The 26,623-nt window shown below is 43.3% G+C and overlaps 1 protein-coding gene across 5 annotated transcripts in view; it reads right to left on the reverse strand.

Annotated features, from left to right (window-relative positions):
- ECPAS (Ecm29 proteasome adaptor and scaffold) overlaps nucleotides 1-24,814 on the reverse strand; it is a 110,025-nt gene extending 85,211 nt beyond the window's left edge. For 2 of the 5 annotated variants that reach the window (XR_011568196.1, XM_070795272.1), the window contains exon 1: nucleotides 23,813-24,455. Coding sequence is in view for 4 of the 5 variants with exons in the window: in XM_070795272.1 (XP_070651373.1) it covers nucleotides 23,813-23,852 (40 nt within the window). In the remaining variant the exon portion in view is untranslated. The other 3 variants (XM_070795274.1, XM_070795273.1, XM_019966715.2) reach the window with 3 other exon arrangements.
- Between the last annotated feature and the right edge of the window lie 1,809 nt (nucleotides 24,815-26,623).

Below are 26,623 nucleotides of genomic sequence, written 5' to 3' on the forward strand. Positions count from 1 at the left end.
ACAAAGATATATATTATAAAAAGTCACAAGCTCTATATTTTCATACTTTCTACTGAATCTACTATACTTCAACTTTAAGAGTTATTTAAAAATTTTAAAAATTTAAAAGAGTTCTTTCCTTCCAGAGATAAAGACTGAAATATCTACAAATGAAATAACAAAGCAACTTAGATTTACACCAAATAATCAAGGATGTGCTGGAAATCTGCTCAAAGGGTGAATTTCAGATGCTCACCTCACCAAAAAAAGAAGGCGACTGTGAGACAGATATTTTAATTGGCTTGACTGAACTATTCGTTTCATTATGTATATGTATATCAAATTATCATGCTGAACACCTTAAATACATATAATCATTTCAAAAAGTAAAAATAAATACAAATCGTCATGGCTTCATTCAAGTCCTCATTTTAAAATAAATAAATAATTGGGGATGCTGGGGTGAGCTACAGGGAGAAGCCATATAAATGACACCAAGATTGGTCATTAGTTGATAACTGTATAAGCTATGGGATAGCTACTGAGAGTTTGTGCTTTAGTGTATACTTGAAATTTCCATAATAATTTTCAGAGAAAGACATATATATATATGCATGCACATACACATAAAGATATAGATACATAAATATAGATATGTAGATATGTATCTCCATGGGGAGCCTAGAGGCAATGACAACCTGGCACAATCGAGTAGCAACAAGCACACCCAGTACCCAGATCTTAGTCTTTAAAAACATTCTCCAGGCAAAGGAGCCTGACTCTAGGGCCAGGGTGAGGAAAAAACCAGGTGGACCTGAAGCATCCTGCAGAAAAGAAAGGGGGCCAGATAGGAAAGGGGGCCTGGAAGGAGTCAAAAGGATGCAAGAACCACCCTGAAAGAGCTCCATCACAGTCAAGGCTGGAACAAATTGAGGAACTAATAACACAGTATTGGATTCTAACCCAAAGTATAAAAGAAATCTACATGACCCAGTGATATAAATAAATGATTGAATGGTTAAATGCATGGAGGAAAAGAGACAAGTCTTACAGAAATTCTTACAGAATTTCAATGAATATATGTGTAGATACTTTCCCCTACAGGAGATAGACCTTAATTCCTGCCTCTATCCATCACCCCTGTAGGGTAGACCAGATTTAGCGACTTGCTTCCAAAGAATAGAAGAGAGAATGAGGAAGACGTTAACTTCACAGTGGTACAACTGGATAAACACTGTTTTAACCAGGTGATGCCATGGCAGGTATCAGGCTCCCAAATGTGACAAGAAGGGCATTTCACCTCTGGGGTATTCCTTCCGAAAACTCACGACCTCCATCTAGACATGGGGTAACACAAACAAACCAACACCAAGTCAAAATACATCCTACAGGATACATGGCCAGTACTGCCCAAGATTTTCAAGATCGTGGAACAGAAAGACTAAGAAACTGTCACAGACCAGAGGAGTCTGGGGAGACGTGACAGCTAAATGCAGTGTGGCAAACTGGACTGGATCCCAGAACAGAAAGAGGACATTAGTGGAAAAACTGGTGAAATCCAAATAAAGTCTCAAGTTCAGCTTTTAAAATAGTAAAGGAAGGAATGGAGGGGAGGCGCACATGCTGACTCTGAGATTAGCAGACCAAAGGCTTCGATTTGCTAGCAGTTGAAACACTGCTGTAAAAGTAGCTTTTAAGAACAATGGATTCAATCCACAGTATCTGTGGAAGTTAGAGATAAAGCGTCTCCGCCCTGCCTCAGCGCCTCAGAGATCTCAGGCAGTGGAAACTACAGATTTTAGCTACAGAAACTTAAAATTGTTTGGTAGAAGAAGACAGGGCTAGATTCCTCATAAGAAATTGATCTGCAGAACCTATGCCAAAGGCTTAAAAAAAAAAAAAAAAAATCAAGTGACATCTGGTCCCTTCCATTTTTCATACAATCATCTGAGTGCTGCTCCTGTATGCCCAGCAGAGCACTGAACACTTTGTCCCTCACTAGAAAGGAAAAGATAACATCCCAACATAGTAAAATTGCGGATGATGGGAATGTGGGAATGGAAAGAGAGGGCATCAGACATCACATGGGGGTCCCTGTCAGAGAAGTCGAGCACCCTTAGGGAACAGGCAATGCCTCCACACCCTTTGGGAAGGTCAGTGTCACACTGCTGCATCATTCTGAGTAACAGCGGCACTTTCAACAAACCATCAATTGTGTTCAACTTTATGAAAAGAAATGTAAATAAAAATGCAGATATAATCGGCCACTGACCTTTCCAGCCTACAAAGTCAACAAAAAAGGGGGAAACATTTGGCAACAGGATGGTGGCTGAATCCTGTTGTCAGAGGCACAAGAGGAGGAGAACCTGAACCTCAACCCTGGACACCGAGCCCCGTGAAAGTGACAGTCCGCGGGCCTCTCACCCCAGACGCGCCTATTCAGAAACAAGAAGTGTAACCACACATTCTGAAAATTCAAGAGGAATCTAACGTTCAAGTTCACCCTTGAATTGAGATCCTCCAGGTCATCACCAAAGCATCTGGGGTATGACAGACGTTATTCTAGAGGCAAGAGCAAGTTTCATCAACGGTGATGTTATTCCTCTTATTCAAACCCATACGGACTTAATTTCACTTACGAGTACATTAAAGACATCACCATACCCTCAGATCATCACTGTTCAATGTGGGGAATATCTTCTGAACTATTGTTTTTTCCTGTTCATACACTAACATTATTTTAACGTAAAAACTGGAATATAACATATACCATTTTACAATCTGCCTTTTTTTTCCTTTTAATTAACACAAACATACGGAGTAATGCACGTCTCAGGACTTTTCAGATTTTTTTAATTAAAATAAAGTGTATATGCTTTGTATTTCAAATAACCCTAAGCACATTGTGTGTTCTAGGGCAGTTCATATAATTAGATACATTCAGATTTCTGCAGCAAGACATATGGATATGTCTTACTATGTGGGATAGTCAATTATAAAGAACCTCACATCCATTCAGGTCAGGTTTTAATATCAAGAGTTACACTAAAAAAAAAAAAAAAACTTGAGATATGTATAAAATTTTAAGTATCTTTCCATCAGTCCAGTTCAGTCACTCGACACTAAGTAAAGATCTAATTGATAATAGCAACTTTAGAGGAAGAATGATTTTATTCAGCTATGTGTGCTATTACCAGATTACAGAACCACAAGCAATGCTCCAAAGACCATCTTTATCCCTGTGTATCTGTGCGCTTGGATGGGTTTCTGTAAGCTAAAACCCTAGAAAGGGGACTACTAAGGCGAAGTGTAGGAGTGTCAAGTTGAAGAGAGTTTTGAAAAATGCCCTTCAAAAGGTTATGATCCTTTATACCACTAGCCGGAGAAGGCAATGGCACCCCAATCCAGTACTTTTGCCTGGAAAATCCCATGGACGGAGGAGCCTGGTAGGCTGCAGTCCATGGGGTCACTAGGAGTTGGCCACGACTGAGCAACTTCACTTTCACTTTTCACTTTCATGTGCTGGAGAAGGAATTGGCAACCCACACCAGTGTTCTTGCCTGGAGAATCCCAGGGACGGGGGAGCCTGGTGGGCTGCCGTTTATGGGGTCGCACAGAGTCGGACACGACTGAAGTGACTTAGCATAGCATAGCATACCACTAGCAGTACACGTAAATACCAATTTCCCTGTATTCCTGTCTATACTGAGTAATCTAATCAATCTTACCAAGATTGTAAGTAATCCACCTTAGTTGAATATGATAGATGAGAAAGAACCACATTATTGTTTCATATATATTTTACTACTGAGGTAAAGTATCTTTTTAAATATTTATTGGTCATTTGAAATATCTTCTTCAGTGAATTATCTTATTCTTTTGACCTGCTAAGTTCTAAAAGCTTCTATATAATATTGAAAACATTTCTGCCTGTTCCCCCATAAATTAAAATGCTTTTTTCCCAGTATGCCTAGTGACTTTTTTCTTATTGTATCTAAGTTTTTCAAATATCAATGTACCATTCCTTCATTTTATGGCTTCTGAGTTTCTAGCCATGCTTAGAAATACCTTTTTAACCCTAAGATTATAAAAATACTATATTCTACAGGAAAGAGTTAACACAGCGGGCCTGACACTGCTCTCCTTACGGGGTTTTGTCAGTCAAGGCCAGTCCTTGGCTGCCACGGGAAAGCTTGGATTCAGGAGGGTTCCCACTACAGCCAGGGCTGATGAAGAGCGACTGGCTGTGTCTGAACCGTTTGTGCAAACAGTATGCGGTATGCTCCCCACATGCTTTCCTCCTGAGAATCTGGAATTTTGCAACGTGTTAGGCAGAAGGTGCCAATGTGAAGAGCACCAAATAAAAGCCTTCAGTAATGAGTCTCTAATGAACCTCCCCTGCGGACAACACTTCACACGTGCTGTCTTAACTTGTGTGAGTTCCTAACTCACTGCTGAAGAATTACTCATGTCCCACGTGCCTCAACTGGGAGAGGACTCTCAGAAGCATGCACCTGGCTTCCTCCAGACTGCTGCTTTTTATCCTTTCATGGTAATAAATATTAGCCATGAGTACAAGTAAGTGCGTAGTCCTGTGAATCCCAGTAAGTCATGGAGCCTGGGGTGGTCCTGGCAACCCCAACACACACACACTTATCTGTGTTTTCTTCTAGCTCTTACAATTTTCCTTTCTATTTCCAAGTCTTTAATCCAACTTGAATTTTTTTTGGCTCATGAGGGATGTAAAGAAGCCTTGTCTTTTGTGGGTTTTTAAAATCTCCTTCATTGTGAAATAAAACATTTAGAAATGTGTGCAAGATTTAAGTGTAATTTAATGAATTATTATAAACACCTATGTAACTACTGCCCAAGTCAAGAAGAAAAATTTGTTTTGAAACTCGCACAAAGAAAGGTTTCTACTCGACTTAGAGAGGACTGAAACACTGTTGAACACTCAAAAGCACCATGAATTTTAAGGTCACCTAACATCACAAAGGTAATTACAGCCATGTATGAACTAGAACGGGGTCTTCTGACGTTCAGTCTAAAAACCTTTGCCTACCTATGAGGAGAAGGGGGGAACAGAGGATGAGCTGGTTGGATGGCATCACCAACTCGATGGACACGAGTTTGATCAAACTCCAGGAGATAGTGAAGGACAGGGAAGCCTGGCATGCTGCAGTCCATGGGGGTCACAGAGTCAGACACGACTGAGCAACTGAACACCACCACCCATGCAACTGTCTACCGTGATGAGCTGCGTTTTATAGGGCAGGATCCCTGTACACTGCACCTTCTACAAGGAGCCCTGTTTGAGAGAATCACCAGAAGGGCATAAGAATTTGCCAGATTCAGGTGGTATCTGTGACAATGGGAAAATGTACAAATTCAAAGGTCAGAAAACAACACCAGAGAAAGCTCATTACTATGAATAAGAAGCTAAGTCCAAACGTGTCAACCTATAATGGGCCGCCTCCTGCCTGCTCCTCCAGATTCTCCCCTCCTCCCAGGCCCAGCACCCTGCTTCTTTCACCCTGTGAAGCAGACTCCCTGTCGAGGTCACTCGTTCACTCACACTCATTCCAGCATGAATCGAAACCCTACTGTGTGCCAGAGCTTGGTGGGCATGGGTACAGAGTAGAGAAGAAAGAGGTGAGGCTGGTACTCATGCTTAGCACACATGTATGGTATCTGCAGGAGAAAACAACAACAAAAGGCCTGAGACGGACTGCTCAAGACAAGAGCATTTAAGGATGGAAGGAGAGTCTGAGAAAGGGAAGGACAGGCAGCACACAAAAACAGGAAGAAAACTGAGTATGAGGTCATGAGAACTAAGGAAAGAAAAAATGGACTAGACAGGAAGAACTGGAAAAAATTTGCTTGCCTGTATTAAAAACAAAAAAATTTAAAATTCCATGCAGGTAAATAAATGACACAAGTGTAAGAAGCAAGATTGTAAAGCTTTTAAGAGAAAACTGAAAAGGGAATGCTAAAGTTCAAATACAAAACACAAAAGGCTAATAGGTTAAGATTTTAAAATACCATAAAACACACCATAAAGTAAAAGAATAAGCTATAAATAGCTACAATGTTTTTAAATGAAAAGAACTTGAGCAAAGAACATACTTTAAAAACTCCTACAAATCAAGGAAAAGCAAATTAATTCAAACTTTTTAAATGGACAAAGGACATAAGCAGGCAATTCAGAGATGAGAGTCATATACTTAACAACACAGAAAAAGATCCTCAATCACACTGATCAGGAATACGCAAACCTAACACAATAATGAGATACAATTTCGCACCTTTTACATTAGAAAAATGGGCTTCCCTTGTAGCTCAGCTGGTAAAGAATCTGCCTTCAATGCGGGAAACCTGGGTTTGATCCCTGGGTAGAGAAGATCCCCTGGAGAAGGGAAAGGCTACCCACCCCAGGATTCTGGCCTGGAGAATTCCAAGGACTGTACAGTCCATGGGGTTGCAAAGACTTGGACACGACTGATCGACTTTCACTTCACGTTAGAAAAAATCTTCAAATGTTGGCAAGAACTGGAAACCAACCAAGAGGAACTGAGGCTTACTGTTCAAGCGGTGTACACCAATACAATCTCCAAGCAACAAGTCTCTAGTTAAGCAGTCTCCACTGTAGCTCAACAGGCACATCCGTTCAACCTGGCAACTCTACTCCAGGGGAATATACTCTAGAGCAGTCTAGTCAAACTAGTCCACCAGCCCTCTAAGAGAGAAGTAACCCTTCTTCCTTCAGTGGGAAAGTCTCACCAGCATAAGAAATGTTAAATAAAATAACAGTGAGAGTTGATTTACATTCTGCCACAAGTGCCCTATTTGCAAGACAGTCCTCAGAAAACAACTTCTGTATCACTGTCCTGGAGAAAAACTCCCGGGGAGAGACAAGCACAAGGACAGCTGTAAGAAACTGCTTCGGGCCTTCACTGGTGTCACAGTGGATAAGAATCCACCTGCCAACGCAGGCCACGTGACGTGGGTTGGATCCCTGGTGCAGGAAGGCTTCACGTGCTGCAGGGCAATTAAGCCCATGCACCTCAACGACTGAAGCCTGCGTGCCTGGAGCCCATGTTCTACAACGAGAAGCCGGCGCACCGCAACAAAAGACAATCCCCCGCCTGCCACAACTAGAGAAAGCCTGTGCAAAGCAACAAAGACCCAGCACAGCCAAAAATAAGTGAATAAATAAAAACTTTAAAAAAAGAAAGAAACTGTTCATTGCCACGGGGTTAGTAAATGAAAGAAAGAGCAGAAAAGATCTAAATGTCAGTTACCGGGAAAATGGATAAAGCAAATGTGGCAGGCTCATATAACAATGAAAATACACAAGAGTCACATGTCACATGGACCAACGTAACAATATCTTAAAAACTAAGATCAAACAAAGGAAGCAAGTTGCAGGATGCTGCTGCTGCTGCTGCTTCAGTTGTGTCCGACTCTGTGAGACCCCGTAGACGGCAGCCCACCAGGCTCCTGCGTCCCTGGGATTCTCCAGGCAAGAACACTGGAGTGGGTTGCCATTTCCTTCTCCAATGCAAGAAAGTGAAAAGTGAAAGTAAAGTCGCTCAGTCGTGTCTGACTCTTCGCGACCCCATAGACTGCAGCCTACCAGGCTCCTCCATCCATGGGATTTTCCAGGCAAGAGTACTGGAGTAGGGTGCCATCGCCTTCTCCGAAGTTGCAGGATATGTACATTATAATTCCACTCATGTCAAGTTTTTCAGTGTGTGTGTGTGTGTGTGTGTATTGCTTATGATATACACTGCACAGGAAAGACAAGCCCTAGGTGAAAGAGAAGGGAAGGGGAGAGGAGAGAAAAAAAGGAAAATTTGTATAGGGTAACATAGGGAGTCTGAATCTTATCAGTAATGTTTAGTCTTATTAAAAAATAAAAGACCTGAAGTGAACAGCAAAAAATGTACAGATCTGACAAAGATGAGTGGGGACATAACTGTTTCTAAGATTATTCAGTATATTTTTCTTCATACTTGAAATATTTCATTATGTTAAAAAAGAATATACATACATACCATAATAACTGTTTTATGATACTATATAAAAAGAAAATATATCAGTAATTTTTCTTTGTATTTTCATGTACTTTTCAAATATTCTTCAGTAAAAATATATTTCTTTCAGGAAAAATAACATACAGAGAAAATTTTTTTTAAAGAATCCATGTTTCAAGGATAAAGAAATTTAAAACTTGAAAGGAACCTTAAAAGAATATGGGAGAACAAAAACAAGAACATTTACTGTTAGCAACGAAACTGACACGGCCATTGGGAAACTAAACGCTCTTACCACACAATCCGCCAAGTGCCGTCCTTGGCGTTTACCTAAAGGAGCTGAAAACACATGTCCACAGAGAAACCTGCACACGGACGTTTACAGCAGCTTTATTCGTTCAGCCTTACTGCCAACGCTTGGAAGCAACCAAGAGGTCCTTCAGCAAGTGAATGAATAAACTGGTACACACGGACAATGAAATATTACTCAACACTCAACAAAAATGAGCTGTCAAACAATGAAGAGACATGGAAGAACCTTAAAGGCATATTACTATGTGAAAGAAGACGATCTGAAAACACTACATGCTATGATTCTAACTATATGATGTTCTGCAAAAGGAGACAGAAAAAGACCAGCAGTTGCCAGGGAGGAAGAGGGGAGGAGGGATGAATATGACAAGCACAGAGGATTGTAGAGCAGTGAAAATACTCTGCGATATTACAATGATGGATATGTATCATTATACATCTGTCCAAACCCACTGAGGACACAGCACCGAGAGCCAACCACGGTGTGGACTTCAGAAGAGGGGTAGTTACAATGTGTCAGTGTGGCTCCATCCCTGGTGAGAGATGTGCCATCTGGCGGGCAGGGCGAGGCATATGGGAAACCTCTGTGCCTCCCTGTCAGTCTTGCTGCAAACCTAAAAAAGCCTCTAAAAAACACTTAGTATAGAGGGGAACATAACAGAAACAGAGATTCTTAAATCCCCAAATAAACAATTTTCAGTTTAGCTTATATCAGCTATTATATTCATGTAGGGGAAAAAAAATCTACTAAGAATAAATATATTCATTCACTTTTCATTGAATAATTCTTTGATTCTTATTATTCACCTATCTTCAATTTCTCCAGCTAAAGGGACAGAAAGGATCTTCCTTCCTCCTAACCCTCAAGAAAGAAATAACCCAGGAAAAGTTTAAGGGCTTCATTTCAGTGTTATCTACCATTAGTCACGGATAATTCTGAAAACATATCATTATCCTTGAGAAATAAAACTGTCCAGATAAATCACTCATTCTTCGTAGCTCTCCAAAAAATATAACTTTGGCCTCTGAGTCAGGGAAGAAATGCTATTTTCTCACAGAACTAGACAAGGTGGCTTTCACTCATATTATCACTTAAGGAAAAAATATTTTAAAAAATGAAAAAGAAAGAAGAAAAGAAAAAGCTGCTGCTTCTAAGTCGCTTCAGTCGTGTCTGACTCTGTGTGACCCAATAGACAGCAGCCCACCAGGCTCCCCCGTCCTTGGGATTTTCCAGGCAAGAACACTGGTGGGTTGCCATTTCCTTGAAAAGAAAAAGCATAACTCTCTTTCCTTAGATGAATCACCTCTTCATGACAACTTACACATCAAAACATTCCTTAGAAAGTATGCAAGAAAAGCATTACTGTCAAAAGGACCGGGGCAAGGACTATATTTAAGGTAGTAATTACCCCAGGTGGTGGCATTTCAGAGGATTCTTTTCTGGCTTGCTGGTTTAATTCTATGTCATTACTAATTTATCAGTATTTCATGAGCATGAATTACTTGTGTGAATTAAAAAGAGAAAAATGGTTATTCCAGGGGGACAGGTTTCAGATTTCTTTACATTTGTTTAAATTCTCTACAAACATTATTTTTTTTTCTGAATGTGAAAGCAAATTTTAAATTATAAATAAGGTTGAGAAGCCTGAAGTGGAAGATGAGATTGAAAGGGAAAGCTGAAAATACTTGGACCACTGCTCACAGCATCATTAATCAATTAACAATCCAACACTACAGGATATTTTGAGAAAGATCTGTCAAGTTACCACTGAAATACACTAGACTATTAAAGAATAATTTCACAAGGAAACAGACTCCCTAAAAGTATTCAATTTCTTCTGCTTCACATGTATGTGAATATATTACAGTCAAAAAGCAGTTTTACATGGCCATTTGAGCCTCAAAAGGCCTGTGAGGTGAGCAGCTATTGTCTGCATTTGTAGATGAAAAAAACGGGCTCAGGATCCTGACTGACTTGCCAAAGGTCAAAGCTAATGACACAGAGTCACAAGTTGAACCAAGAGAGGTCTTTAACCTCAAAGTGCACAACAGAACACAGTTACCACCCTCTGAAGTATTAATACTGTTTACTGAAGTAGGTAATATTCGCTTCAACTTACAGACGAGGAAACAGAGCCTAGAAGTCATTGAGAATGCTGAGTAGGAAGTGGCAGGGCTAGGATTCAACCTCCTGGTCCAAGTACCAACCCAAAGCTCCTCCTGAAATGCTAAATTACAGCAAGGCTGAGGCAGAGAAAGCGGGCGGGGATGACGCTAAGCCTTGCTAGACAACTATGAACAACATGACTTTGTACCCTGACCACAGCCAATGTGACAGGAATGGCCCCTGACTCATCCATCTCTTCCTCAGGTGCACAGAGAAGCTGGAAGAACTAGAGGACCTCTAATTCTTAGTTCCAAACCCCTCCTGAGAGCCCCTCTTATATCCGTAAGACTCCCTGATTCCTTATAGTAAGTATCCCATTTTTGCTTACACCACGTTACCACCGGATAAGTAAGTCAAAGTTGCTCAGTTGTGTCTGACTCTTTGCAACCCCATGGACTCTACAGTCCATGGAATTCTCCAGGCCAGGATACTGGAGTGGGTAGCTGTTCCCTTCTCCAGCGGATCTTTCCAAACCAGGAATCAAATCCAGGCCTCCCGCATTGCAGGCAGATTCTTGCCATCTGAGTCATCAGGGAAGCCCTCAGGGAAATTCACCTTACCACTGGGTCCAAATGCAAATAGACAGTCTTTGCCAAGAGGAAAAAAAAAACAGATCTACTTCCATTAAAGTACATTAAAAGGGACTTCCCTAGTGGTACAGTGGTTAAGACCTTGCGTTCCACCACAGGGGATGCAGGTTCAATCCCTGGTAAAGGAACCAAGATCCCACAGGCCTTGCAGCCAGAAAACCAAAACATAAAATAGAAGCAATATGGTAACAGATTAAAAGACTTTAAAAATGGTCCGCATCAAAAAAAAAAAAGTCTTAGGGGAAAAAAGGACATTAAAAAAGTAAGTAGCAGCTAGAACATGTAGCATATGCCTGGGGTGAATATCAAAGGAGACAGGAAGTCCTTCCTAAGAGTGGACCAGTCCAGCCACAAAGGACCTTCCCGACCATGCATCACATTACTCCCCACCAGCCGTCCACATTGCAAGAGCTGCTTAAGTGCGCCCTGTGTTCTTTCTGCCCAGCTCTTTTTTTCGACCTAGTCCTCATCCAGGAATACTCTCCCAACCTCTCCTGACCATCTCTCTGTCTCCACATACCCAACTCTTCTCCATTTGAGGTCCAGCTCAAATACTACATGCTTCACACTTACACATCCCTTTCTGGCTCAACAAACTCTCAAAGCCCTTTTCTATATCTCCCCTGGCACTTGTTATCTTTCGCTGTGCATTTTGCCACTGGCCAATCTTCCTTCCCAAGACCGTACAGCTCTGTGAGATGTGCTTCCACATAATGGTACCCATTTGTTCATCCATCTCCAGAATTCTGCAGGTTGAGACACTGTGACTTAGTCTCTTGGTATCCCAGCATTTAACGCAGTGCCTCACAGAAAGAAGCTGCTCAAATACCTGTTGGGTGTATGCAAAATTAATTCCTCATGCACTGGAAAAGCTATTTCGGTTGATAACTCTGCAGCAAAGGAAAGGAGGGGATTGGTAGCAATTCATTACACATGATATCAGAATCTCTTCAGAAAGGGACTGTATGTTTTTAATATCATAAGTGCTTAAGGCTTTTTTAAAAAAAGAAGAGGTAGAGGGAAATCCAGAAGGTTTGAAGGTGACAGACCTGTTCTGCTCCAAATAAGGTGGGGTACAGAAGTTATCGCAAAGAGAAGGATAGGAGAAAAAAAGAAAGATGGAAGGGGAGGACAGACCAGGAAAGGGCAGAAGTCAAGGCCTTTCCCCATGACTCCCTACATCCAAGAGTTAAGAGCTGCTTTAGAGCTAAGTGAATTCCTGAAATGCTTAGGGAGAGAGGGGTGTGTCTACGTGTCTGTGTGCATCTGTGTGTGTGTGTGGGTGTCACCAGTGAAACATGTAGGTTTCATGTCCAAATTAACAAGGGTGTGTATGTGTTGTGTCTGTCTGTGTGTGTGTGTATCACTGGCGAAACGCATGGGTTTCATGTCCAAACTGACAAGGGTTTTCAGAAATGGGGCCCAGAAGCCAAGAAAAGCATTAACTTAAACTAAAAAATTCACAAAAATTGGATGTGATAGAGTGCAGGCATAGTGCAGTGAGTCCCTCTGGACTTTGACAATCTCTTCAATTAGGAGATAAAGGCTAAAACTACGAAGAAGGACGCCCTAACTGGAATCTAGATTTTATATGTAATACTCAATCTCTTCTGGCAGATCAATCTGCCAGAATTAAAAAATCTAACCACATACCAACTGGTAGTGACAGTCCACATCATCTATTGAAATTCCCAGGTGGCTCAGATAGTAAATCATCTGCCTGCAATGTGGGAGACCTGTGTTTGATCCCTGGGTCAGGAAGATCCTCTGGAGAAAGAAATGGCAACCCACTCCAGCACTTTTGCCTGAAAAAGTCCATGGACGGAGGAGCCTGCAGTGGGCTGCAGTCCATGGGATCGCAAAGAGTCGGACACGACTGAACAACTTCACATCTACTGATTTCTATTTACCATTTTGGGTCACCAAATGTCACTCTAATACTTGGCAAAATCTAAATGAGATCAGTAGGATACTTCTTTGGGAATTAATGCTTACAACTGTGATGTCATTCTGTGTTTTTAAAGATAAGCTTGCCCCTGTTTCCCACTTTTTTTTTTAAGGAACTCATTAAACACAAATGTATTAAAAAGAAAATGTGGAGGAGTCCAGCAGTAAATACAAATATAGTAACACGAGCGGGGTCGGGGGGCGATGGAGGGAGGGGGAGGTGCGGAATCCATTCCCAGTGGGAGATAATCCACCATGGTGCCTGCGGCAGTTGCCTCCCTCCAGCCAGGGCAGCCTGAGAACCCAGCAGGCAGTAGATAAGAAACTTCTCAGGCAATGATGTCCTGAGCAGGAGGTTCCAGCTGACAAAGTCCCTGCTGAGACTCCTTCACCCCAGAACCAAGGCAATCAGACAAGCCATCTTCCTGTTCCCCAACCCACCAGTCTTAAATACCCCCAGGGGCCAAGCAGACACTCCCCTGTGGAAACCCCTGCATCAGGATGCACTAGTGACTAGACTCTTTCCAGGGAAGCGGAAAGTGGCCGGCCTTCTTCAGCTACTTCAGAAGTCCTAGCCATCTGCATATTTCAGGCTACTTTAAGCCCACTACCAACCCATGATAGCCCAGAGCAATGCTCTCCCCTCCCTGCTCACACACACACAGCCCCTCACTCCCCCGCTGACCAACCCCTGCAACAGCACACACAAAGAGGGTGGGGTGGAAGAAATGACAGTTGGCTTGGCAGGGCTGGGTCAAGTGAAGAAACAGCAGTGCTCACCTGTGCCCTAGATTTAATGAACGTGCGCCAAACTCCAGACGCACTGAGGGCCACAAACACTCCCAACCCCCAGAGAGGCCCTCTTCCCCAGAGACAGTCGCTGGCAGAGGCCAGTCAGAAGTCAGTGTTAGTAAACTGATGAGCAGAAAGATTAGTTCAGCTTATGAAAGTCGGCTTAAAGGAAATGATACATACTATGCAAGAGGTCAGACTGCATACAAGTCAAATGTGTGCTGGTTGAGATCCACCCAAAGCAGTTAATTACTTACGACAACCCTCACTTGGATCTGTAAACTCTGGAAAGCTTTTTATTTAAGTCATTATTTAAATCCCAGCATTTGTGGTTTGACCTGCTTGCCTTCAGTCTATTGTAAATTAACACATCTATCCATGTAGGCCCAAAAGCTCGAAGAAAGAATCTAGGCGCAGATAATGTCCTCATTTCTCTCCTAAACCCTTTACCCAACCTTTCAATTTTCCACTTTTCTGTTATGGAACAAAAATATGTGAAATAGCAAAAATAAACTCAAGTTTATTCTAAAGTTGAACTTTGGTTTACAAAATATTCCATTCATTTCATCACTCAAAATTCCACCTAAATGAATTAAGGCATCATACACCATTAGCAGCAAAGTACACACCAAGAAACAGTAGCATGACTGGGCGAAGAGGAATCCAGTAGTTAAATTGAAAGACAGCAACAAAATGTACCTTTGGACCGAAGCTACAAAATCTCAGGTACTCGTGGATGTTGAACTCATAATATCAGAGAATTACAATCTGAATTTAGAGCTTCAATCACAGGACTATCCAGTGTCACCCAAGAGTGAACCTGACACCATATTCTTGCTCAGCCTCAGAATGAAGCAGAATTAACGGCTTTTCCATCACAGTGCATGTCAAATTGGCAGAATTAGGAATACCCAATTACCATGATGATGCCTTTCTCAATACCTCTTTTCACAAATAAAACAAACCCATGATGACCCTCCTGGAGCACATAAAGTCGTGCTTTTTTGGTTGTGGTATACAATACTACTGGTGAACTAACACCCACACCCTTTTCCTTGCACACACTGCTAAGCAACACCTTTAAGTTTTATCTTTTCCTTGATAATTTTTTAAATGTTAATGTTTATGTGATAACGACAGACTAGAAGCTTCACATAAATAAAAACTAATATGAAGTTCACTGGTTCTCTCAGGACAGTCAGAGGAGAAAAACCCATGAAGATCTTGTGGGGGAAAGCTGCTTGATAAATTTATGCATTTTTAAATGCTACTACAAAAAATGCACACATCCTAAGGAACTAAATCTACTAACCTCTACAATCAATGTGATACATGGTTTATCCAGTCTTGACAAAAATCCTCTGGATCACCAATGGTATGTTCATCCACTCGTACATATGCAATTGTATAAAGAATCTATTATTTAGAACACCAGGAAAAAAAAAAACAATTAAAAGATTTATATTTATAGCTACCATTTAAAAGAACAAAATAAGCAATTTTCATTTTTATGCTAAGATCTCCTACTTTGATGCATGCCCTGCTTTTGCAAATTCAGAATAAGGGGGGAAATTACAGTCATTACCAAACTGGAGAAATAGTAAGGAACATGTCCATAAATAAAATTTGGTGTGTAGAAATAAGGTCCTACTGTATGGGACAGGGAACTATATTCAATATCCTGTAATAAACCATAATGTAAAATAACATGAAAAGGAATAAATATGTATAACAAGCACTTTGCTGTACACCAGACACAACATTGTAAATCAAGTATGCTACGTTAAAGAAAAATTGAGTGTGTAGAAGTAATACGCTAATACTTTATATATTTTATATATATATACATACATATATATGTATATACACACACACATACTGGTAGTTATTAAGGCTAGAAAACTCCAATAAACATACATATTGTGCGTGTACATATATATCATAAACATACAAAACTTTATATTACAATTAGAACAAAGTGTCTGATTTATATATTTTTATAAGAGCATTAGTGGGTGGGCACACATGTTATTAACACATTACAACAATTGAGAATGTAAATGGCTGATAGTCATTACCGTGGGAACCTTTGCCCTCTTTTGACACTTTTGATCCCCTTCCCTGGTTCTTTCTGACTTCCTCTCAACCTTATCTATGCATAGCCCCAGACAGCTGTCTTCTGGACAATCTGTCCCCATCACCCCACATTCTCCCAAGCCTCAGAATCAAAGTTCCCGCACATCTGCAACCCGTGTGCCCAGCACTATACCAAAGTCCTTAGCGTATATCATCTCTTTCCACTCTTAGAACAACCCTGTAAAAGAGCTCTGTTATCCCACTTTACAAATGAGAAATCCAGGCCCCAAAGTTAGGTCCTTTGACATTAAAACTTAAAAACGGCAGGGATTTCCCCAGTGGTCCAGTGGTTAAGAATCTATCTTTCAATGAAGGGTATGCAGGTTGGTTCCCTGGTCTGGGAACTGAGATCCCACCTGCTACAGGCCAACTAAGCCTGTGCGATGCTACCAGAGAGAAGCTTGCAAGTCGTGACTAAGACCTGAAGCAACCAAATAAATATCTAAAAAAAATAAAATGTGGCAAGATCAGGATTCAAAACTAGTTCTGACTTCAAGGCCAGAGGTTTTAGTCACTGTTCGAAACAGTCTCCCTAGACAACTCAACATGGGTGCCTCAATAATTTAACCCATTCATTCAACAAATGATTTACTGTTTCTTGAACACAAACCTGTTCTCTCTTATCTCTATTCTTAACTCCCAAAATCTGTCTAGAGGCCACATTCTCTCTCCTTGTAATCTCTCAGGTAGATTCTTAGAATCATCTCTAACTCCTCCAATGAATAACTCCCTACTATTCAGCCAATAGTTTCTGCCTATTTTCAGGATTTTAGATTATATTACCTGTCGAATCCACTTCTACTATCCCAGTTCAGACCTCAAGCTTCTGCTAACTTGGCTACTGTAATATTTACCTTTCTTTTAGCCTTGCTGCTCTTGGTCTCTGGACCCTTGCAATCAATGTTAACATCACGGCCACCTGTTAAACTTATAAAAGGATCTACTCATGTTACATTCCCTGCTTAAAAGCCTTTGATGCTCCTCTACTGTCTACAGAACAAAGTTCAGACTAGTTGTGTTGGCATTCCTATGCAAGCCAGTCCCAAGCTATCTTCCCAGCTTTACTTCCTACCACCATTCCTCACCAAGAATAATAATTTATATAGAATTTAACTGTCTGTACAGTGCATTAACATGTATATTAAGCCTAACAACACTGCATTTCTTATGGGAAAGAAACAGAGACTTAGTAAGGTAATATAATTTGCTCAAGATCTCAAACTGTAAAAGGCAGAAAGGGCCAAGCACCTTAACTCCAATCTTTAACTCCTTTCTCAGAATTTCATGCAGCCATCATATATCAGACTCACTTGGACTTTCTCTAAAAATACATATTTTTCAATCTCTATGTCTTAGCTCAAGTAATGTTCCGTTAACCTGGACTACAATGTCTCACTCCTTGACATTTCTAAAGAATTATGTTAGGCATTTTTCATATCATACTTCCAATCAGTTATTTATATTTATATATAAACCTCCCTCTACGCTGGGGCTTCCCTGGTGGCTCAGGCGGTATAGACTCTGCCTGCACTGCAGGAGTCCCGAGTTTGATCCCTGGGTCAGGAAGATCCCCTGAAGGGAATGGCTACCCACTCCAGTATATTTGCCTGGAGAATTCCATGGACAGAGGAACCTGACAGGCTACAATCCATGGTGTCACAAAGAGTCAGACATGAGTGAGCAACTAACGAAAAAAATGACACTGAATGATAAGCTCTATGAGGCCAGGACCATAAGCTAGTCACTCCATTTTTAAAGTCTGCTTATTGAACCCGAAAATGTGTGGGGAAAACAAGGCCTGTAAGACAGCAAGCATCACAGCAGAGACTGGCCAGGACTGAAACCAGAGACCAGCAACTTGGATCAGACCATCTGAGCACACTGGCAGTGCCTACAATTTTAACAGCTATCTTCTGAACAAAGTCGAATGCCCCAGTGCCGATTATTCTCGCCTACATTGGCCCTTATGAAATATTACAAGTTAGTGCAAGCAGAATTTAAAACAAGATGAGGTAGAAGTGAAAAACAACAAGTTATAAAAAGCAGAAATACCATCGCTATTTTCCATTGTAACCTTCCTTTTTGGCTAAGTAACCAAAACGGAGATGATACTGGCTTGATTTAGCCTGTTTACACAGTTCAGCTCAGCTGCATGCATGGCTGCCATTAAAACAGCCATCTCTCGGGGGCTATTTCAGTGTGCTCAGACTCATGTTCACCTACACAGCTACACTTAGAGCCTCCCCGTCTCATTCCCTAAAAGAGCCACTAAGATGCCTGGCACTGGCAGAGACTCTCTCAGAAGACATATGACATGATGACTATCTAGCCAACATCTGAAAATTAAAGTGGCTGTGTCAAGTGGTCAAGTTGAGTAGCATCAATGTCTTTGAGAGTCCAGGCTGTTGCTCCTTCCGGAGTCGCCTTTACCCCAATGAAGATCAGGTTCTAAGGATGCCTTAGAATTATACAGCCCAAAATATGAAACCAATGAACAGCTGACCAGGTGAAAAGTCTCAAATGCTTCCTCCCCTCAGTCAGAAATCTCCCTACCCACTGCTAAAGTCAACATTTCCATGCATTGGCAGAGGATAATATTAGAGGAAAAACTAGTCCACATGCCTTGCACTGAATTTCATCCCATTCCAAACAGTTACATTACCCTAAATATAAAGAAAGAAAACTACAGACTGTGATCTTAAGTAATTTACAAACTAGATTTCAGAACTGCCTTTAACAGTCAGAAATAATCGTTCTCTATTTCAGCATCTTCCCCAAAAATCTATTATGTCCTATTCAATGAACATCAGAATCTTGTAACATTTTATACACTATAAGAGGTTTCTTCTGGAGGCTAGCAAGACATTGGGAAAAAAGCCATGCTGATCTTCTTATAAACTGCAGTTTCCCTTTCAGAGACAGCAGTACAACGGTAGCATGGGATTAACATAAATTCTGGAATCAAAGAATCTGAGTTCAAGCCCCAGCTCTGTAATATGAGGACAGCTCCACCAGACAATAACTACCAAAGTCACGGGGTTGTAAGGATTCAATCAATTAATATGTACAAAGTGATCAGAACACAACAGTAAGCTCTCAATAAACATTAGCTTTACCATTGTTCTATTACAATCACCTGATTCAAAGTGACAATGGCAGGATGTTTGTGCAAGGATAAAACATTTTAACAAATTCCAACCCAAGATTATCCTGCTTACCTTTTGGCAACCTTCATACATGATACCACTCCATGACACTACTCGGAAAAAAAAGAGAGAGGGAGAGGGAGAAAAGAAAAGAGAAGAGAAAGAGAAGAGTAAAAGACAAGCCTACCCATCAGTTCTCCTCCTCAGGAGCTCCTAGAGTGTGGTAGCAGATACGACTGAGAGCTCCAGATGCCATTTAAATTTTTAACATGCATATCACTCCAAGTGCAATGGTAAAACGCAAAGATTTAAAATCTATAGAAAGGCAGTGTTACCAGCTACACATCTCAAAATAACACACCTGAGGACCAAAACTGTTAATATTACTCTGCTGCTGCTAAGTTGCTGCTAAGTCGCTTCAGTCGTGTCCGACTCTGTGCGACCCCATAAACGGCAGCCCACCAGGCTCCCCTGTCCGTGGGATTCTCCAGGCAAGAACACTGGAGTGGGTTGCCATTTCCTTCTCCAGTGCATGAAAGTGAAACGTGTAAGTGAAGTCGCTCAGTCGTGTCCAACTCCTAGTGACCCCATGGACTGCAGCCTACCAGGCTCCTCTGTCCATGGGATTTTCCAGGCAAGAGTACTGGAGTGGGTTGCCACTGCCTTCTAGTATAATCTGTAACAACTCATACAGTTTGGTCCTGACATATCTCTTTACATGTAGTCTTCCTCTTTCTTCTCAATAGTATTTTAATTCCATCAGCAGACTTCTTTTGTCGCCCACAGCAGTGTTAAAAAGCAGTCAGATAACTGGATTAAAGTAACATGTAGCTGAGAATTTAGGAATGCATCTGACTTCATCTCTTCATCAGCATGAACACTCTATGACAGGGGTCCCCAGCCTCCAGTTTCCTATTAGGAAGCCAGCCACATAGCAGGAGGTGAGCTTCAGGCAAGCAGGCTTCATCTGTCTTGACAGCCACTCCCCATCACTCACATTACCACCTGAGCTCCGCCTTCTGTCAGATCAGCATACGATTCTCAAAGAAGTGCAAATCCTACTGTGAGCTGTGCATGCAAGGGATCTAGTTTGCTCCTTCCTTATGAGAATCATCCCCAAACCACTCCCCACCTCCAGTCCATGGAAAAACTGTCTTCCACAAAACCGGTCCCTGGTGCCCAAAAGGAGGAGGCTTGCTGCTCTATGGCACACCGAGGTACAGCCTAAAGGCTGGCTACCAATGCCATTGAGCCATCTGCGATCCAACTCTAACTACCACCTACTAGCTGTGGGATCTTGGGAGTCTAAAGTGCCTGTTTTCCATGCCATGAAACAGCAGTCATAACTTTACCTGCCTCTTAGGATTCTACTGACGAATAAAACAATATATACAAAGCACTTAAAACAACGCTAGTGTGAAACACTGAAGTGTGCTGTTGTCTCCAATTCACTTTGAAACCCATCAAAAGAAGATGCATTGAGCACCTAATGCCACTCAACTGTACACTTAAAAATGGTTAAGATGGTAAATTTTGTTACGTATGTGTATCTTACCACAATCCTTTTTTAAACAAAAATAACAAAATAATTAAAATAACATTTTAAAGTGTGGCTTGAAAATGGACAGATATGTGATAAAGCCAGTAGTGAAACATCATATGTAGAATCTAGGTAGTGGGATATGAAGGTTTATTTTCAACTTTTCTGTATGTTTGTGAAGATTTTTATTATAAAATATTGGGGGGAGGGAACAATGCTGGCATATAGTAGTTTGCTTTTATTATCATCTACTGGGGCTTCCCTGGTGGCTCAGATGGTAAAGAATCCGTGTGCCAATGCAGGAGATGTGCCGTTCAATCCCCGGGTCCGAAAGACCCCCTGAAGAAGAAAACAGCAACCCACTCCAGTATTTCTGCCTGGGAAATTCCATGGACAGAAGACCGTGGTGGACTACACTCGATAGAGTCATACAGAGTCAGACACGACTGAGCAACGAAGCATACAGCACACACATCATCTACTAGTCATAAATAACAACCAGCAAACATTCAGATACTTAGCTCCTTTTTTTTTTTTTACAGCCATCTCTCCTTTTATTACAGCCTTTCTGAAACTGAAAGTGATTTACGTTCCTCATATATATGTGCAGTATATTATGACTGTAATTTCAAGTAAAATTATTCTGAGGTATAAACTACCAAGTATTTAATCTCTCCTTAAACACAGAAACCAAGTCAACAGACATCTGTAGTCAATGACTGGGGATGTGACCAAACAGAACAATGAAAAGGCAAGGACTGGAATAACTTCCTCCTAACTTTTCCAGTAGCTGCTAAAGCCAATAAATTTCTTAACCAGAAGAACTGCCAACATGTTACCAGGTACCTGGTGTACAGGAGTACACTGCACGCATACAAATACATCAGCCTCTGAAGAACGAGACCCAATTCTTCCTCAAGTTTTAGTCCCCATTCCAACTAGTAATGAATAGTTTAATGTGTTTAGTGGTATAACATGAATTCAGGTATCTTGCAGTGGAACCATTTAGAAAGTCAGACCACCTCACACTCCTTGGGATGGCTGCTATCAAAATACAGAAAATAACAAGTGCTGGCAAGGTTCTAGAGAAAAACTGGACCCCTTTGTTTACTGCTGATGGGAACATAAAATGATATAGCCACTGTGGAAAACAGGATGGCAGTTCCTAAAAAAATTAAAAATAGAATTATCATATCATACAACAATCCCACTTTGGGGTATACATACAAAAGAACTGGAAGCACAATCTCAGAGATACATGCACATTCATATTCAAGCAGCAATAGTCACAAGAGATAAAACATACCAGCGTGTCCATCGACAGACAGATGAGTGGATGAGAAAATATGATATATACATACAATGGAATATTAGCCTTAAAAAGGAAGAAAATCCCGTCACATGGCACAGCATGGATGAACCCTAAGGATATTATGCCAGATGAAATAAGCCAGTCACAAAATGACAAATCTTGTATGAGTCCACTTTCGAGATATCTACAGACATCAAAATCATAGAGACAGAAAGTAGAATGGAGGCTGTCAGGGGCTGGGAGGAGGAGGGGGAGGGATTTAGTGAGCAGTGAACTTCAGTTGTGCAAGATGAAAAGTATTCTCAAGGTAAATGGTGGTGATGGTTGCATAACAATATGAATGTCCTTAGGACCACTGGCCTGTACAGTTAAAAATTGTTATGATGGTAAATTTCATGGTACGTTTATCACAATAACAAAAAATGGAAGAACAAAGATCAGGGAGCTGACCTCCCCAGAAGGCCTGGCGGTGCTCCAGCTTGGCAATAACAGGCAAGCAACAACTCTGTAACTATCAGCCCCTGTCTATCTCTAACCACCGCAAGAGACCCAATCTACCCAGGCTCTGCATCCTACCCAGGGTCACATCAATTCTTTATTTCAGCTTCAAAATGACCAAACACCACTGCTGCTACACCAGTTTTGTGTCAAAGCAGCAAGGAAATTTAACTCTCTAAACACGCCTCCTCTTTAAAACACGGATAATTTCTACCTACCTGCTTTAGTAGGCTGTTACGAGGGGAAAAGTGAGATCATGCATATTAAAGTAGCTTTAAACAGCCAAAGACCAAAGAAACAGAAATTATTATTATGTGTACAACTACTTTCATATGGAAATTGAGAGAGGGGGCTGTAACAACAGAAACTTCCCAAGGCTTGCGACACCTGTCCCAGGTTTCATTCTATTTAAAACTCACAGCATCCCTAAATAATACCTTTCTTGTTTTTGATCATAAACTGAAGGGCAGCACGAAGAAACCCAACACTTCAACTTAAAGCTTTACATCCAAACACCACCAAACGCAATCAGAAATTATCTTACAGGTCCTAGGAAAATTCGATTTTTTTGACCCCCAGCGTGGGCCTGCGGCGCCCGGGAACTACACTTCCCACAAAGCACCGAGGCGAACCCGGGCGGCGGGCGGAGCGGCCTGCGATTCAGGGTGACCACCGCTCTCCCCGAATGTGGATCGCCGTCCCCCGGAAAACTGCAACATTTAAGGTCAAGTGTGCACTGGCTCTCCTTTCCCAGAGCGCTGTCACCCCGAGGCTTCCCCTGCAGCCAGCACCGCGACCCTCTCTGCCCTCCTGTCCTTCCTGCTCCACCTGAGGGTCACCGCCTATTCTTGACCTTTCCGCTGATTTCCATAGTGTCACAACACGGCACCTTCTCCCCCTCCCCGAAAGTGCTATTTCCAGAACTCGCCCCACAGTCAAGACCGGAGGAATCTACGGAGGGGTCAGACGGGACGGTGGGCACAGCCCGCCACCCTGGGGCTCCGGCCGCTCCGCCAGCCCAGCCTCCGCGGGCAGGGGGACTAGGCTTCCCCCCCATACACACCAAGCCGAGGCGGATCGCACACAGAGGGCTTCTCCCCGGGCTCCGGTTTCAATTTCGCAACGTGACGGTGCAAAGCTGAGGCCTACAAACGCCAGCGGTGGCGGCGGCCCGCCCGCCCACCAGGCCCGAGCGCCCCAGCCCCCCACACGCCGCAGCCGCCGCCCGCCCGTGCGTCCGTCCAGCCCGTCCCGCCCGGCGACACGACCCTCCCGTCCGGCCCCGGCCGCCGCCCCCGCCCCGGCTCGGCGCGGCGCCGGCTCCGGCTCGCGGCCGCAGGCTTGCCGTGGCACTTACTCAGCTCGTCCTGGGAGGCGGAGGCGGCGGCCGCAGCCATGTTGCGCCGGGGAGGGAGGGAGGGGCCGGAGGGGGAGGGCGCGGACGGGCGGCGCGGGGGGCTCGCCGCTCGCGGTGCGGCGGGGGCCGGGAGCCGCCTCCGGTCGCTCGGCGTGGGCCGCGCTGCGCCCGCGAGGCCCGCCCGCCCGCCGCCGCCGCCTGCGTCCTCCTCGCTGCACGCGTCGCTCTCGCAGTACTCCGCGAGCTCGCAGCTGGGGCGCTCCCGCAGCCCCGCGCCTCTGCGGAGCAGCCGCCGTCCGTCGGCCGAGTCCCCCGTGCGCTCGGCCCGCGCGGCGGCTCTGCGGCTCCGCGCCGCGCTCGCCCGACTCACGCCGGTTTTATATTTAGAAAGAGCTGAGCCATCCTCCCAGCGGCCCCCCCGCCGGGCCCCTCGCGCGCCCGCCTGCCCGCCCTCGCTCGCTCGCTCGCTCGCGGCTCGTCCTGCCCACCTGCCGCCGCCCGCCCCGCGCGCGGGAGCCGGCCCCGCGTGCGCTCCCCGCGCGGACCCCGCACGCTGCGGCCTGCGCGGGCGGCCCGGCCTAGCCGCTTCCTCACCCGCCCCTCCGCGCCCGCGCAGCCTGTGGCGGCCCCGGAGCGGAACAAACGCGCGGGCCTCTGACCTGAGTCCGAGCCGGTCTCCATGCCGGGGATGCTGCGCTCGGCGCCGCGACGCGGGCGCCCAGAAGTGAGGCGAGCGGCGAGCTCGGCCCCCGAGGAGCCGGGCGCCGCCGTCCGTGAGGGGCTTGGCCGAGCTGGCCCGGGCTGCCCCGGCCGGGGGAAATCCTCGAGGCCGGGCCGGAGCTCTTTCTGTAAAGGTCTGTGGCTGTCACGTTGGCTGGTCCCGACCTGGAGAAACACGCCCGTCCAAAGGAAGAGACGTGGACTCGGAAAAGTAAAGCTGGGTTCGGAGTCGGCGGGAGGAAGCCCCGCCCTGCGCCTCCCGCCGAACTTCTCAGCCCTGCCGCTGACTCAGTCCCGGGCGAGCCCCGGCGCGGCGGTCGGCCCCCGACCCTGCTCGCTGGGCTTCCTTAATACTTAAAGGCAGTCATAGAGTAGGTTTCTGATGCTCTTAGGAACTAGGACTACCCAGTGAGGGAAGATCACTACTCCAACTAAAAGTTCAATAAACTAGGATTTTTAAAGTTCAAATGCAAGTTTGTATACTTACAGGAGCTGTTTTCTTACATTTTTGTTGTAATCCCTACGTTCTTTTTGGTAACCCGAGTAATTGAGTTTGAATACAGTGATTTAAACTTTACGCCTTGTTTGTCCGTGACGTCACTTAACTAAGGCGTTTGCATAATTGCTTTACTTCAAGTGATACTGAAGTTATGTACTGGCATAACAAATTAGGTACAAGATCAGGTACATTTTTTTGTGTGTATAAGAAGAAATTAAGATCCTAAGTGAGTTGAAATTGTGTTTATCCCTAAAAGAAACCTATAAAAACCTAGTTAATGTCTTGAAAAATGAATACGTACCATTCCAGATGTAACTTATGCAAGTTACAAGATACTTACACAACAGTAAAGACGTTTATGTCCTTGATTGCTTTTATTATAGAAATTATACACGATCTTTGCAAAAATTTTAAATATTCAGAATTTAAAAGTGAAAGTGAAAGAAAGCCCTTGCGCCCTCCCACCATCCCACTCGCCAGAGAAAACTACAGGTTAACGGGTACAAGTACTTGAGTGTGCATCCTCCAAGGCCTTGTCTCTGTGTACACATGTATAAAGCCCCCAAAGTAAATAAGTAAGGAGGGGGTTCAGATTCATGATAAAAGTTCTGTATCACTGTTTTTCCCCCCCGTAAATATTGTGCCACGTTAACTCAAAAAGCTCTACACCACCACCACTGTTTTTGTTGATGACTTCATAGCATGTTAAGTTAACCAATCCCTTGTTTTTTTTTTTTTAATTTTATTTTATTTTTAAACTTTACAATATTATATTAGTTTTGCCAAACATCGAAATGAATCCGCCACAGGTATACTCGTGCTCCCCATCCTGAACCCTCCTCCCTCCTCCCTCCCCATACCCTCCCTCTGGGCCGTCCCAGTGCACCAGCCCCAAGCATCCAGCATCGTGCATCGAACCTGGACTGGCGACTCGTCTCATACATGATATTACACATGTTTCAATGCCATTCTTCCAAATCTCCCCACCCTCTCCCTCTCCCACAGAGTCCACAAGACTGATCTGTACATCAGTGTCTCTTTTGCTGTCTCGTACCCAATCCCTTTTTTTGAGGACGTTTTGCTTCTTTTGTTTGATGGTGACACGAAAATCGATGAACTATTTGCAAACAACACAATACCGAAAATATAGTTTGTCCCCCACCTCCCTGCTCGCCATCCCCTCATCTTACCTACTGGAGATAATTCCTGTTAACAGCTTGGCGTGTACAACCTTTCCTGATCATTTCTATGAATGTATAGTATGACTAATAAGGACTAGTATGGGGAAATTTTCATTTCCCAAAACCTCCAATAGATCCTTTTAAAGCTACCCCTCCTCCAAAGTATATGTGTGTGTGCTCAATCACTTCAGTGTATCTGACTCTTTGTGACCTCCAAAGTATAAAATCTAAGTTAAACAACAACAAAAAAGGTCGTTTGTTATTTTGACTTCCAAACAAGGCCAGGTAGCAACTTATAAATTCCTCCTATGTATAAATTCCAGATTCCCACATGTGTGCAAATCACATATAGGTATGTTCATTCTCACAAAAATGGAATCCTACGATGTGTGTTCTGTAACTTTACCTTTC

This window comes from Bos indicus, chromosome 8, assembly GCF_029378745.1.
Source record: "Bos indicus isolate NIAB-ARS_2022 breed Sahiwal x Tharparkar chromosome 8, NIAB-ARS_B.indTharparkar_mat_pri_1.0, whole genome shotgun sequence".
Classification (NCBI taxonomy): Eukaryota; Metazoa; Chordata; class Mammalia; order Artiodactyla; family Bovidae; genus Bos; species Bos indicus.